The sequence below is a fragment of the Cardiocondyla obscurior genome, linkage group LG24 (assembly GCF_019399895.1).
Source record: "Cardiocondyla obscurior isolate alpha-2009 linkage group LG24, Cobs3.1, whole genome shotgun sequence".
NCBI lineage: Eukaryota > Metazoa > Arthropoda > Insecta > Hymenoptera > Formicidae > Cardiocondyla > Cardiocondyla obscurior.
Window position 1 is genome coordinate 814,498 of NC_091887.1, and position 15,602 is coordinate 830,099.

Below are 15,602 nucleotides of genomic sequence, written 5' to 3' on the forward strand. Positions count from 1 at the left end.
AACAGGCGAAAAGAGTAAAGCTGCGCGGATGTTACTATTTCATATTTCATCCTTACGTGTTGCCGCGGCCCCGTTGTTTTCATTTCGTAAACGGGAAATTGCAGAAACTAATCTAATCCAATAACGTAATAAACTCGGAGGTATCGAGTGTTGTACAAGAGAATACACAACGAGTAAAATAAAAACTCACGATATAGAGCGCGCGATTGTTCCTTGAAGTTCCTCGGGGCTGAGGCTCTCTCGTCTCCTCAAGCGTGTACGGAGCCCCTTCGCCCTCTTATTCTTGCCTCTTCAGGCGGGTTAAAGGCAAGCAGTCTTTGGTACCTTCATTCTCGACTTACAGCGCGACTTACAAAGACTCAAGATCGAGTGGACGAGTATCGGGAACAACCCCTTCTCAACTCGGCCCCCGCGAGCGCGAAAAGTAAGTTAGCAGCTAGGTAAATTTATCGATACAATTGCGAGATATTGATCAAAAGTACACAAGGAAAAAAAAATTATAACCGGGTAAAATACTCTCCTTTACGAGTCGCAATATTGATACCTCCGGGAGTTAAAATAAAAATTTTCTCGATAATTATGGAATGCGACGAGTGGTATATTTTTATTAATTATATTGAATGTTAAAATAAGATCCATGGTTGAATATTATTACGAACAATTACACGGTTATCTTTCTTCAACGAAAATATCCCGAACGACTTTCCCGCTATTAAAGCGCCTGGTACGTTAATTCAATTAACTATGATTCGCTTTTATTCCTTTGAGAGTACTAGGAGGAGCACACAACGATAAGAAATGGTACTTTAATGTCATTCGAATCCGACCTAATCGATCCTACGAGGGTATCAGAATCGAAAGACTTCGTTCTTAGTTTACTAATGTAATAACTGGGATGGAGCGACAGACGAAGGAGATGAGAAGTCATATTCTCATCGCGTTAAATGTGCTATTTAATTAACTTATGTAACGTCGATCTTTCAGTTTATTTTTTTTGTTCGAATCGAAAAAGCTTACGCAACGTTGTACAATTCATATCATATTTTAATTGCGTATACTTTATTTATTTTTTTTATACGCAATTAATTTTATTTTCTTTTTTTCTTTTTTTTTAAATGAAAAAATAGCAGGAAACAATATTTTATTATTTTTACGGTTTAACTAAACTCAATATAATACTGTCCATTATGCGATGTTAAAAGTGCAAGTTTCAAAACCGAATTTTTTTTTTTCTTTCTCCCCTTTTCTCGTTAACACGAAGCCGCTTCAATGAAGTGTAGAATTACGAAGCGTCACGATCGATCAGTCGCAAAATCGAACGGCGAATTTGATCCTTACCTCCCGTTCTCACCCTAGCTTTTGCAGCGACCCTTTTCCAAGCTCGCGGACACATTTCTCTCCCGCTTTGACAAACCCCTGTTAGGTAAATATAAATTTCTAGCGCGGGCGACTCCTCCGAATTTGGACAGCGGTGAATCCCGGTTGTGACAAGATATGAAAGATAAAAGACTGCCGCCACCGTTTTATTAATAACGAGGTGCCCTTGCTCATTTTACGTCCTTTTATTTTTACTCGTTTATATTTGAAAAAAAGGAATAAAAAGAATTTATTATGTAAAATTTTATATCCAATACTTTCAACGACCTGTCAATCCTGCAAAATGCGATTGACAAATTCTCCTCTCGCCGGTAACAAATCAGACTTCAAATGCAGCTCTCGGAGCACAATCACACCCCGATTTCCATTTCTGGTCGAGCACCCCGCCATGGGAATCGACGGCGCCGAAATAACGCGTGGCGATTTTTTTTCCTTTCTTTTTTTTTTTTTTTCTCCAGCTCGCTCCGCCGGAGCACAAAATTACCGAATACCGTAATCGATGCGCCGCGAAAACGCGTCCGACTTTTTCCCCATCGTCCTCCGCCGAAGGAGATCTGGAAAGTAACGATCACGGGGCGCCGCGAGGAGCGCCGTCTATTTTTCTTCCTTCCGCGAGACCGGGGAAATAAAGGGCCGAATGCCTCGTCGACGACAAGCCGCCGATAATGTCCGCAAACGCGAATCGAGCGACGGATACCCGTGCAATAAATCACGAATATACAGGCTGATCCAGGAGCGAAAAAGTCCGCGTATTTTCTCGAAATCGCGAACCACAGAAATCAAACTGACCAGAACGGCGATAACGTTTCGACGGTAAACCCATCGACAGTTTATATCATTTATAAAGAAAAACTTGAGTGACTTAGGGGGAAGAAAAGAAAAAATATTCGGTTTTTAAACTAAAAATACGAGGACATTAAATGTTTAACTAATTACAAAGTTAAATATTATTAATTAAGCTTTAATTAGAAAACGTAATTAATGTATTGAATACGAAAAAAAGATTACGTTCGATTTAATAACGAGTGTCATTGTTAAGATATTGTTATTGAGAATACGATATGGCATGGTCGATGCAAAATTAATCAGAACCTCAAACTAATGCTCGCCGACGTAAATTGTCAGGTTAATTGTTTTGAAAACATTGTTAGGGGCAGCGCGCTTGCGTCGCGTTCGAATGCGCCTTGCAAATAGGCATTATGTTACATCCGTAATTGCGTCAATAACTACAGCTAATAGAGATAATAATGCGCTGCTAATTTTGCCATTATTTAGCGACAGATGAGGCGGGCGCATCGTGTCAGATCATTGTCGTCGACCTCGCCGTAAGCTAATTCGTTTAAATGAAATTTAAACCGCTAATTGCGGGATCGCGAATAAATATTTTCTCCCCCGCGCCAATAAATGCGCGCCTGACGAAATGCTCATAAACACAAACAACCGTCGTGAAATTTATGTTTCGACATGGAAGTAAAATAACCATATATTTGAATGATTTAACATTATGTAAAATTTATAATTTAATATTACGGTATAAATTTTGTACCTAACATCGTGATATATATCCCCACTTTATTCCGCGTTAAAACAATTTATTTCTTTTTTTTTTTCCCCTTTTCTTTTTTTTTTGCGGAAATGGAAAAGGAAATAAAACGTTGTTTTTACACATTCGAAGCGAGGCTTACCGCGCCCGTTCGTTTTGCATACGCAATTTTTCATGGATATGAAGAAACTGATTTTATCTTCGGGTGCGCCATAAATCATCCCTCCCCCCATCCCTTCCCGTCTAGCATCTCGAGCCGTCTTTTCGCGATCTTATTTGGGTGATCAAAAGCGGACGCGTGACATCCGGCGGCAATCACTTTTAACGGGACTCGCTCCGCCGAGCCGTGAAATTACTGAATCATCATTGAACCGTCCCTTGCCTTTGCGGCCGCTGGCCCGGAGAAAAGGGTCCGGAATGGCATCGCGAGGTCGACGCATTTCCCTATTACGTGCGTCGTTGGTCTCCCCCGCGAGCTGAATCGCCAAGCAGCGGCATCGACGACGTCGACGGGCGGCGACGACGTCGGCGACGCCTGACGTAGCTCGACGTTAAGCCGACGGCGGATTCCGTCAACGTCTGAAAATTCGCGTGGACGTAACTCGGTGCGGAATCTGCCATCAGGCGCGGCTTACGAGATTTAATGCGCCCGTTAGTCGGCGTAGATGCAATTTAATCTGACCCGCCAGCGGTCGCGTTGTGAGAACCCGGGCATGGATCATAAAATGATGAAATGTGTCCCTATCTCCCGTACCTCCTGGCATTCTCCGGCTCGTATCGATTCGGTCGTCTCGGAAATACATAAGAAAATCGGGTAGCACTTCTGATTCCCAGATCTTTATGCACGTACGGTTTGACGAGAAGTAAAACGGAATTCGCGAAATTATTTCACGTAAAATAAAAGATTTAATTTATTCGCTCTTTATAAATGTTCGCGCTTTTATATTGTCTTCTGCGAGCTTTTGTTCGCAAAGCACCGTGGTAATTGTCAACGGCGCATCATATAATAATACCGGGGGAAAGGTATACGCGCGAAAAATTTCAGGGAGACTCCGTTATTTTCACCCGGCGACTTCGTTATTTTCGGCCGCGAGCTTGCTTGTGTTCTCTTAATGAGAAATGTTAACGTCGCCAAGACTTTTTAAATTAGCGTCGTAATTAGCCGACGTACGCGCGTTTTTCGCGAATACGAGCTGCCGACTCGAGTGCCACGGCGAAATTCGCGAACGGTTCGTCGGCTCGTTTTGTGCTCATCTCGCCGACGGAAATGGCATCCTCTCGCACGACGCTTTTTTTCATTTTCGCTCTTACGTTTGATTTAATATGGGACCTCGCGTTTTTTTTTTCCCTCGATGAGAATAAAAGTAAATTAAAATTAACTATTGCTTATTGAGTATTTAAATAAATAGCTATTTCTCGCGCATTATTGCGCAAATAAAATTTATTTGAAAAAAAAAAAGAAAAAAGGAAAATAGAGAACCGTTTAATCAGCTTGAGCATTGCACTAAACAAGCTCGAAGGATGAGTGGCAGTTAAACCTGGGAACGGTCCTTGAATGCGGTAGTGGCCGCCGGATGCTGTCAACGTTTTTTTCATCATTGTCGCTATTTTACGATTGTGGACATGCCCCGTCCCCGTTCTGGGTTCGATGTCTCCCGCGGGAAACGACGGGCGACAATAAGCGACTGCGAGCTGACGGGCAACAACGCCGGGCGGGTGTCTGTCTCGCGGTCGGTTGTATTCCAACGAGATTACGAGGCCGTGATGCAAATATGGCGGAGCGTACGACGTGTGAAATATGCAGCCGGATGCAAACGGCTTCGCCGCCAAGTCCGACCGAATTGCCTTTGCGCGGATTATACGGCGGAGGCGAAATTTCGCGGCGTAATTATCCCCTAATTTATACACGAAAATCGCCCGGCCGATCGCGGAGAATAATTTTACCCCGCAGCTCGATTATCGAGACGCTTTTTCCACCGCGCGTTTCCGAAATCCGCTTACCGTCGTTTCCCCATAATAAACGAAGTTTGAATAAAGGAACACCGTTGAAACCACTGAGCAAACGTAGCCCGAGTGCGGGATTGGATGCAACGAGTGTCGCATGGCGGACGGCGTGGGTGAAATATTTCACGGGAGGTCGGCAACAACCGCAGAGGAACGAGGGAACGTTCGGAAGGACCAATACGTTCACCGCGTGCAGGGAGGGCGATACTTGTCGTCGAAAGGGCCGCGGCGAAGGGCGGAGAACGCGGGGAGAGTACGAGAACATATCGCACGCCGTTTGTTGCGCGCCACGTCGCGTCGCCGGTGTAAACGGGGCGAAAGGGGTGTATGGGGAATTGTAGGGGTTGGAAAACTCAAAGCAGAGGCGCCGCGACGCCGTTCCGGCCAGCCGACGCCCCGCTGTTAAGGGAAAAAAAAAAAAAAGAAAAGGATGAAAAGAAAAAAAAGAAAAAAAAAGGGAAAACGAGATACCGCGGGAACAACGTCGCCGGACGCGTTACGAGAGAATTCGTGAACGCTCGGTATTCGAGAAGTTGCGTTTCAAAGCTTAATTCGTCGTCAAAGAGGCGACTAGACGAAAACGGTAGTTTGGCTGAATTAGCGACCAAGTATTTCTTCAGCTTGCGCGACGTCCGCGCGACTGGCTTTCCGAGAGTCGCAGGAATGCACAATTAGCCTTTGATCGCTCGAGGAATTTGCGCTCCGCCTCGTGAAACATAGTTAACAGTGTAATTTTAATAAATGTACCCTCCCAGCTTACACGCGACTAAGTGCGCCGTCGGGAAACTGCCACGAGCCCTGTCGCCCCGGACTTTGTCAATTTTCATATTGATTTAAATGGGGAAGTACAGGACGGCGGGTGAACTTGCCGAGCTTTCCGCGAGCTTAACGCCGAAAGTCTCTAAGCTCTTCACGGGAGCACTGTCGGTTAGGTAACTACTTGCGTCATTGGAATAATCCGCGATACGTTACATAGACGTTACAGAGACATCTTACGCGGAATATTGCGCTCGTTCGCGAAAATGCGCGCGGTAAATATCCATTAGCGGGAGCAAATTGCGGTTTTCAAAATTCGAGAACGCCGGAAGAACTAAATACCCGATACGTTTGAATGAAGCTCGCTGCGAGCGACCTGCGAGAGCTCTCGAGTAAGAGCTATTGATTTCTTGGCAAACAACACGAAGAAAAGCTGTGCGGCTAGCCGAACGCAACACGCCGTCTGCGTTAATGGCAGCCGGTGTGCTACTTTCGACTAATCGATTCCGTGGAAGAATAGACGGCCGGGTGTGCGAACGAAGGGGCTTGAACGATTCGACTGATTACTCCGTTTCTAATTCGTCCGAGTGGATGGAACGCGCGGACGTCTGAAATCGCGGGATCTTGGCCGCGAAAGCTCCATCGAGCGTCTCGTAAAAAGATCAACATGTGTTTCTCTAACTTTCTCGACACCTCGCAATATACTTCTCGGGAGTTAAAGATCTCGTCGCTCTCTCATTCCGAAATTTAGCTACCTCGCATTATCAAGTTTCGTGGAAATTAAAAATGCAAAATCTCGTGAAAAAGTTAATAAAATCTAATTTATTATTATCGTGTTAATACATGTCGCGGATTTACGAATACAAAGCGACTGAAGCTGCGATATGCGATCCGTCTTTTACTAATCGTCATCGTCTTTTATTTTTAACGTCAATAAAAAAGTTACCCAAGCGGAAATTTATCTAGCTGATCTGATTTTGCAGCTGGTGGTTTAGATCGCGCAGATTAAATATATTTCTTAACTATCTTTAAAAAATTAAGTTGTTATAAAAAAAAAGAAGAAACAAAATCTTTCTAGCGCGGACTGTCCATGTATCTAAATAGATGTCTAAATATTTTTTGTCCCGACTATCCACCACGCGTCCTGACCTATCTAACGCGTGCTCGACTGCCGAAATCGTCGGGCAAACCGGTTCTTATCGTCCACGCCCGCGCGTCCTCCACCTTGCGAGCTTGGAACGCGAAGACTATCGGCCGATGTAAACACACGCACGCACTCACACTACCGCGGCGGTCAGTAAACCCGATTCAATAGATTTCATGAACAAAAGTAAAACTAAATTGCTCAAGAAATCAAAGTCGATTTCAATGCAACGTTAAATTTAGAAATAAGTTTTTATTTACGATTAAATGTAAGAAACGTTTGACTAGCATTTGTCGTACATATAAATCTAAATTTCTAATTACGGAATGCGCGAATAGTTAGAAGCGGATTTGTACTACAATTTTATTAAGCAAATTTGAGCTTAGATCAATATTTGCATTTTAGTAAAAATCCACGTGTTTCTCTTCGATCTTTTCCGCGTAATTTTCCTGAATTTCAAGTAGAAAGACTTGCTGCATCGATAATGCAAATCATATGCAACACGTGACATTACGTGAACGGCAAGATCGTATCCGCGCGGCTCGGGCTTTTCCGATGTCGCTTTCGACAGCGATTTTAAAGACGCGGAGGAGGAAAAATTGCAACTCACGCGGGCGGGCGCGACGAGGGTCAGTTGATATTGGATTCGAAACGTACGGGATCGGCAATATCCTTCGGGCCTCTTCCCTTCGCATTCCTCGGCGGAGAAAGGCTTCCTCTCATCTCCTGAATAAAGCCACGAAAAGGGCGGGAGGTTTGCATGCCACGCCGCGTGAACGCGCTCGATATTCCGATATCCTGATATCGGGAGTGTTTCTCCTCGCGACATCCTCGCCTCCTCTCCGGGATATACACCCTCTTCATGGAATTTATTATCCGCTCTCAGCCCGCGGTATCCCTGTCCCCCTTACCTTTCGCCACGCGGAAGACCCTCGGGGATCACCTTACTGAGGATTCGACGGTTTCCACGCCGCGCGACGGGCGCCTGTTTTTCTACGATACTTTCTAGACGAGGGAGAAGGAAGTCCTGATCCAGTCGAGCACTCTAATGGCCCTTTCGTTCGCGGGGGAAAAATCTCCCGGGAAAATCCGGTAATCGATTGTCGTTCGTAGCGCAAAGCTGATAAAAATTTTACGCACGAAAATGGCTTTTTCGAAACAACTTGCGATACACCGCGATTATCAGCATCGCTTAAGGCTGAGCCTTTCGGGATCTATCGCCGAGTCAATTTTTAATTTGACGGAATTACACGCGGTGCCCGCGATTTTTTCGGCGTACCTTCCGCGAATTATTTTCGCGCCCGCGATTTTTCGGCGTATCCTCCGCGAATTATTTTCGCGCCCGCGATTTTTCGGCGTATCTTCCGCGAATTATTTTCGCGCCCGCGATTTTTCGCGTACCTTTCGCGAATTATTTTCGTGCCCGCCTACTTGCGACTATTTATCACATTGTGATACAGAGTGCACCGTAATTCATCGGCTCGTTTATTTTATTGTTACAGAGATCCGCCTCTCAGTATTTCGCAAGCTGATGACCTCGCAGGCAGTGCACTTACCCCTGCATCGACTCGATCGAAGCACTGCAGTCTACCTTTAGCAACGCTGAAGGGTCAGCGCGCACGGCGGCGGTGGGTCAGCGAAAAATGCGATAGAAACGGAGGGATACAACCGCGAGAAGACGAGGAAGAAAACGGGTGGGCTTGTCGACCGATGAGAGAGCACCATGTGCTCGATCGTACCGGTCTGCCGGCGGAGGGCCGCCCTCCTCAGCACGATGTTACTGCTGCTGTCCTGGGGAACGGACGTGGCGGAGGGTTGCCCGAGTATGTGCGCGTGCAAGTGGAAGGGCGGGAAGGAGTGGGTCGAGTGCGCAAACCGCGATCTCAAGGGATTACCGCAAGGCGCTCGAGAGGAGACGCAGGTGCTCGACTTGTCGGGCAATCATCTGGTCAACTTGCCGCCGGAATGCTTCCGCGCTCTCGGCCTGATCAACCTTCAACGACTCTATCTCGGCAAGTCTCAAATCAGTCGTATCGCATCTGAGGCGTTCGTCGGATTGGTCGGCCTAGTCGAGCTCGATCTTTCGGAGAACAAGATCGAAGAGGTGCCTACGGACACGTTCGCGTCCTATCCGAGTTTGATGAAGCTTATACTAAACGGAAATCCGATCAAGGAGATTCGCCAAGGTGCGTTTCTCCGCCTGGCGCATTTGACTAATCTCGAAATCAGCAAGTGCGCGATAGAAATTGTCGAACAGAACGCTTTCGAGGGCCTACATCTATTGGAATGGCTTCGGCTCGACGGAAACCGACTAACTTACGTACCGGATCACACTCTACCCTTGGGAGGAAGTCTCAGAGGACTGACTCTTCACAACAACCCGTGGCACTGCGACTGCAGATTGAGAATAATGCAAGCCTGGCTAAAAGAGTCGGCTCCAGCGGCGCCGCAGGAATCCGAGCCCGTCTGCGATTCCCCAGCGAGATTACACGGCAAACAGATCAAAAGTCTCAAGGTCGGCGAGCTAGCCTGCCTACCGCGTATCGAGCTTCAAGATCATTTAGAAATCTACGAGGGCGAGAATGCTACTTTGAGATGCAACGTTCACGCGGTACCAACTGCCAAGGTTACTTGGTGGTTCAACGGAGAACCGTGCGAGCTGCAGCACGAAAATAATTCTATGACCGGTAGTATTTCTATGTTTCCAAGGTAAGCAAACGTTTATTTTAATTTTATAAAATTTTTGCAAAATTTTATCTATGTTTCTTTTGTTTTAAAACGCGTCTTTTTATTTTTATTTTATATCTAGGTACATTTATCGACAACGAGGCGGGACCAACATGAGCAGCACGCTGTTTCTCTATTCAGTCGAGTCGCTTGACGAGGGGACCTACAGCTGCATCGCCGAGAACAACGCGGGTTCTTCTGTGGCGAATTTCTCTCTCCGCGTGCTATTTCGCGAGAAACCTACCATGGAACCACCATCCGACAATTCAAACTCCGGTTACATGGCTGCGATTGTCGCGGGTGCGCTAGTAGGCACTCTTTTGGCGCTAGGCTGCCTGGTGGGCAGCGTTATATACTGTGCGAAGAAACGACGTCGCGACCGGAAGCGAAATTCGAAAGCGTTAGTGAGTCAGAGCAAGTCGGTACTACCGATCACGAAAGACACCACCAGCACCTCTTGCAGAAAAGGCAACGGTAGCTTAATCGGCGGCCTTGAACATCAGCAGATGGTTTCGTACACCGAACGCGAGATTAATCGTACAACTACTATGGAGCGCCGGGAGCATACCCGAGGCAATCACTTGGATCGAGACGCGTATTCGGCGGCGAGTCCGGTCGCCAAGTACCTGACCGAACCGGATCTAATCAACGAGGTTCTCGAGAACACCGAGGTAGGCTACGGCCAGCTGTACGGGCGGCATCATCAACGCGCCGGTGGCGTCGATCGGCAAGTTTTAGAGTACGACTCGGGCTATCCGCTGCAGCCCGATCTGCGGCCGCCGCCAGTTTTGCCGCAGATGAGCTATCTAGATCAAGATGGCTACCCGCTCAATTTCGGCCTACCTAAGATCACCTTCAGCGCTAGTACACTGCCCAGGCTGCGGACACGTATGTCCGAGCCAGGCTCGGCGGCCGCGCCGGCGGCCAGATATTCACGCGAGGCGGAGTTTCTCGCACGATCGCCAGGATACGATCCTATTTTGCCGCGCACCGACGCCAGGTACACCGCCGAGGGTTACCCTTACCCGGTGCATCAACATCAACATCCTCATCCTCATCCGCATCAGCAGCAGCAGCAGCAGCAGCAGCCGCAGCCGCAAACGATACAACCACCGCCACCGATTCAACCGGTCGAACAACCGATTCAACAACAATTACCTATTCAATCGCCAGTCTCGCCAGTCGCCGTTTTACCAGACGTACCGTTTATACCGTCACCCCCGGCGGCTTATCGAGGCGAAACCACCCCCCTGTCGCCGCGATCTCTTCTCGGTAAAACCGCCCGCGAGGCTGCGGCCGCGGCCGCTGCCAGGGCGGAGGAGCTACAACCGCCGAATCACCCGGAAAGTCCCGACGAGGGCTACGTGGGAGACGCTATGGACGTCTGAAGAATTCAAACCGAACGAGAGTTCGGTTATCGGATTTAAAAAAAAACATTGAAAATGCATTCTGGATCTACCGCGAATAAAACTAATTGTTTGCTCTTTTCGCGAATTAACTTCTCTCTTCTATTTACACAGAGAAGAAGAATCATGAAAAAGATCGATTGTTTTATTTTTTAATTACGAAAAACGTCACGATTAAAATTCTTGGACGATAGCTGTATTTAATTTATTATGCATTTTTTTTTGTAGAAAAGATTGTATTTCAAGAGAATGTCGCACCGATGTTTAAGTATCTTCGTATTACTCTTATTGTTTCGAGTATAAAGAAATTTAATTGAGAGCAGAAATGTTTGTACATTTTTTATGTTTTTTTTTTTCTCCGACGAGACAAGAGAGAAACTAGTCTTCTTGCTCAACGTATCGATCCAGCGGGTATAATAACGACATTTATATTTGCATACAAATTTTCGAGTAGTTTTTATAATCTCTTTTCATTATACGAGCGCCAGGCGTAAAGATCTAACCGAACAACGAGACATCAGCATCAAGAAGGAAATCTGTCCTCGTCATGCTGCCAGATTAATTCGCGGAGAATAACAGGGGTCCAGGATGTGATTGGCGGAACAGGGCCATCCGAGACGGCACGAACAAAGGACTCGTCCTGGCGGCGGAGACGTAATAGATTAATCAGAAGACATGTCTCGAATGTCGGCTGCGGCGCGCAGTCCTCGTCAGAATCGCAGAAACCGGGGCCGGAGATGCCTCGCCGGAATGCGGCGACTTGCAACTCTCGCGCATTCGAAGGAAATCGACTCCGAAAAATTTACGCGGATCGCGTTTAAACGCGGAGAGTGCTTTTTCGGACACCAAGATGGCGAACCGGATTTATTTAAACGGCGTGTCGCGCTTGTGAAATACGACGACGTCTTTTGGACGCGATCCAAGGAGAAACGTTCGGCCGCGCTGAAAAGGAACCAAGATGGCGTGACTGATCCTTAAAGTGATAGATAAATGTTTGGCGGACTCGATCGAGTGAAACGCGCCCCGTGGACGCCGGAGGTGCGCTTTCAGCGTAGCGAGCGAGTACGTGACCGGTGCTCAAAGCCGGCCTCTCCGACGGGATCCGCCGCGAAAATGTGAAATTAATTAAATTTAATTGTTCATGTTGATTCCCGCGATAGGGACGAAGTTCGTAAATTGATTGCGGGACGAGCGGTATGCATGTAAAATAGTAATAAAAGGAAACTGTCCTTTTAAAAAGATATAAGTACTTCAAAACTTTATACTTGATTTGCTATTTAAAATAATTTTCTTTTTTTTGCATGATCGCTGCAGAATTAATTATATAGAAAATATTTTATTAATTGCTTTCTTGTGTTGCGGCGTATTATCTCTGATGTAATATCTGATCGCTTAAGTTACTTAATTTTTAGTTTATCCCGATGTTAATTAAGATCGACAATAGTGTCATAGTTCACACCTGATACGTGACTCAGAAATCTGCTCAAGCCACTTTTACACTGTCTCTCATTCCCCTATCTTTAATCGCACGTTTATTTCGGAGTTATAGAGTAATTACGATTTATTTGTCTCGAAGACTCTCTCGATCTTGGCGTTTCAAGGCGGAGACTCGCAACTGTAGCGATTCTGCTGTAGTGATAATAATGTTAACTTGGTGTTTAAGACTGGCGAATTTAGGAGCACCGCGACGGCGCTCGACCTGATGTACAGAGATCGTTGAACGTACAATACGTTCTGAGCACGGTGTATACTAAGATCAAGAGAAGCCGGAGCGCGGATCTTCGGAAACAGGTTTACTTTAACAGGAATTTAATCTCGAAAAAATGTTTTTTCCGCGCATAAGTTGCGAAAATTACGATTTCAAGATAGCTGAAGTTTGAAAACTGACGGGAACATTGAGATTTATTTACTTAAACAGGTCTCTTTTACTTCACTGCTTCGTTAGAGATTATTTCTCAAGAAGAATATATATTTGAAATTTAATTCCAGCTTCTCGGAGTGGTATACACCTTTTCTCGGACGTCTTGTATATCTATATATATTATACATACGTATAAATATATATATATATATATATATTATAAATAAATATAAATATATTCACACACAACACGGATAGATATATACATATTATATGGCGCGTACACTAAAGGAAACGACGAGAGATCGATGAAAGTAGTTTTATTTTTTAACGGTACCTTCGAGATCGCGATTCGAACTGGCTTCGCCCTCTCAGATAATCAATCGCTTCGCTAATCGGCAGGCAGGTTTGCAAGGGACCGGAAGTCCAATTGGACATTGCTTCCGCGAGAAGAAAATTAATATTTGTACAAGTTTAATCACGTAAAAAACGCCGATGAAGTGATGACGAATTATCATAACTGCGAGGTGGTAGCGGATGTAAAATAAAAAAAAAAAAAGAGAGAGAAAACGGAAGAATGCACCTCGAGAAAGCGCCTAGTCTCAAGAGGTTCTTTCATCGTCAGTAGTACCGGCGACGAAGAAACTGGTTTCCTTTCCGTCGCCGTAATCACGACGCGATTCACGGATGAACAGTGTTTGCCTTCCAGTCTGGCGACTCGCAAGGATATAGAATCCTGCTTGCGTCCTTTAAGCTTTGCCTTTCGAGGTAACTCGAAATTTGTCTTCGCTTTCAAGTTCCGTATATAACAATATTTTATCTTGTTCCGGGGGCAAGTAATTTATTTGCGTTTTGAGAATTTTCAGGTAAAACGAGAAATATTTGAGATAAGAAGCGAAGAGAAACTCTTATTACGTCAGGAAATTAAAAAAGTGTTTGCCGCAGTTAGTTAAAATTTAATATTTTCGACAGAAATACCGGCAAACAATTTTACAAGCAAATTAATGAAATGTATTTCAAATAGCAGATGATTGAACCTGCGTTATTATTTTTTTTCTCTAAATATATTATAGCTGCACGAGTTTCAATATTTTTCAAAAGAAATGTAATTACATATAATTTTCACGAATAACCAAAATGCACTTAAATTTGATTGTATGTTTTCATCGTCAACTTTTAAAATTTGAGTTACACCGAGTTGTGAGCGTAATTTTACGCACGAAATTCTGTAAAAGGAGTTTCGCATTCATCGTTTATTTAATTAGAACTTTTTAAACGAGCCAACGAGAGTAACTTTAACGCGTGTGGTCAATTTTACGAATTTTGATTAATTTGCCGTGAATGAGCAAACAATAGTTAGCGTTTCCAACAAAAACTTAACAGAATAGCGTTTAGAACCTTTATAAACAATGAAATTCGAATGCAATAAGAATTGTTGAAACTTTTTATATCAAATAATTGTTCCTTTTATATCAAATCTTTTTGAAAATATTTTAAAAATATTTTTATACTTATTTTATTATTAAAAAAAAGAGGGAACATATGTAAAATATTACTTAGATATTTAAATGTTGCGCTTTAAGCGACGGAAAGTGTTACGGAAATTAAATAATTAAAACGTATTCATGTAATCACGTTTCACGTAATCGTCATTTCCTTAAAGAACAGCCTTAAAAGACTTCTTTAAAAGACTCGCTTGTGGTTAAATAAATAACGTCGTTAAATCGAGTTAAATTACACGGGGAAATGCAATGCGCTTTCTCGAGGGGAACCTTTTAAAAATAATTATTTCACTTTCGTGCAGTTCGTAAGATTAGAAACGGATGATTCTACACTTTTTAAAGAGAGCCGATTTTTTTCGAGATTGTACCTTTCGCAGATAAAATTTTTTTTATAGACCTCTAGATGCTTCATGCATATTTATTCGCGTCGATTAAAATCCGGCGAAAGAAAAATAAAAGTCCGACATACTCGAAACAATTTCTCTCTCTTTTTTTTTTTGTGTGTGAAAAAATCTAAACTGCGAAGGTCTAATTCTTTTTTTTTTCCCTTTTTAATAGGTTTTTTTTACTTCGACACCGCGCTCTCGGAGATTCATTTTTTCGTAGATAAAAATTTATCATTTCAATCTGTCACTTCCTTCTCTCTGTGTGTATTTATTTTTGTCGAATTGACGAACGAGCAGTTAAACGCGGGGACAAGAAAAACACTAGCCGAGTTTAACGATCCTGCTCGCAGGCGATATTACATCCGTCGGTTTGCAGCTCGCCCGAGTTAAATGCATTCCTCTTTTTCCATCGATCCCTTTTCCCTTCTTATTTATTCCTTTTCGCGCGCTAATTATAACTACCGCTACGAGCTTGCTCGGTAACGATCTCGCAATTCTCTATATATTTTTTTTTCCCCCTTTTTTTTCCTTTCTTCTCGCGGGAAGCTTTTCCAGATTTTCCTCGAGAATCCGCGGAGACACGAGATACATTTTTCGAAGCGTATTTCACGGGAGGAAATTATACGAGACGGAGTTGGCTTTACGCGGAGACAATTCGCGATTGTTTCAATGACTTTTAATGTTTTCGGTGCGGATATGGAGAGACCGCGGGAACAAAATTCCACTCTGATAAATCGGTCGAATTAAATTTTCGCAAGGAAATCATACGCGCGGAATTTCATCGCATAAAGGCTTAGCGTACCGAGATCGGTCGTGAATATTAATCGGCTTTCCTCCCGCGCGCAGTGAAACATTCGCGCCGGGGAAAATCTCGCGAGGAAGGCAGCCCGTCCTAT

The 15,602-nt window shown here is 44.5% G+C and overlaps 1 protein-coding gene across 2 annotated transcripts in view; it reads left to right on the top strand.

Moving 5' to 3' along the window:
• LOC139111651 (leucine-rich repeat-containing protein 24) overlaps positions 1–15,292 on the top strand; it is a 111,581-nt gene extending 96,289 nt beyond the window's left edge. For both annotated transcript variants that reach the window (XM_070672097.1, XM_070672098.1), the window contains 2 exons: positions 8,327–9,533; positions 9,634–15,292. In XM_070672097.1, the coding sequence (XP_070528198.1) occupies positions 8,548–9,533; positions 9,634–10,939 (2,292 nt within the window). In that variant the 5' untranslated portion in view covers positions 8,327–8,547 and the 3' untranslated portion in view covers positions 10,940–15,292. The remainder of the gene's footprint in view (positions 1–8,326; positions 9,534–9,633) is intronic.
• Positions 15,293–15,602: the final 310 nt, after the last annotated feature.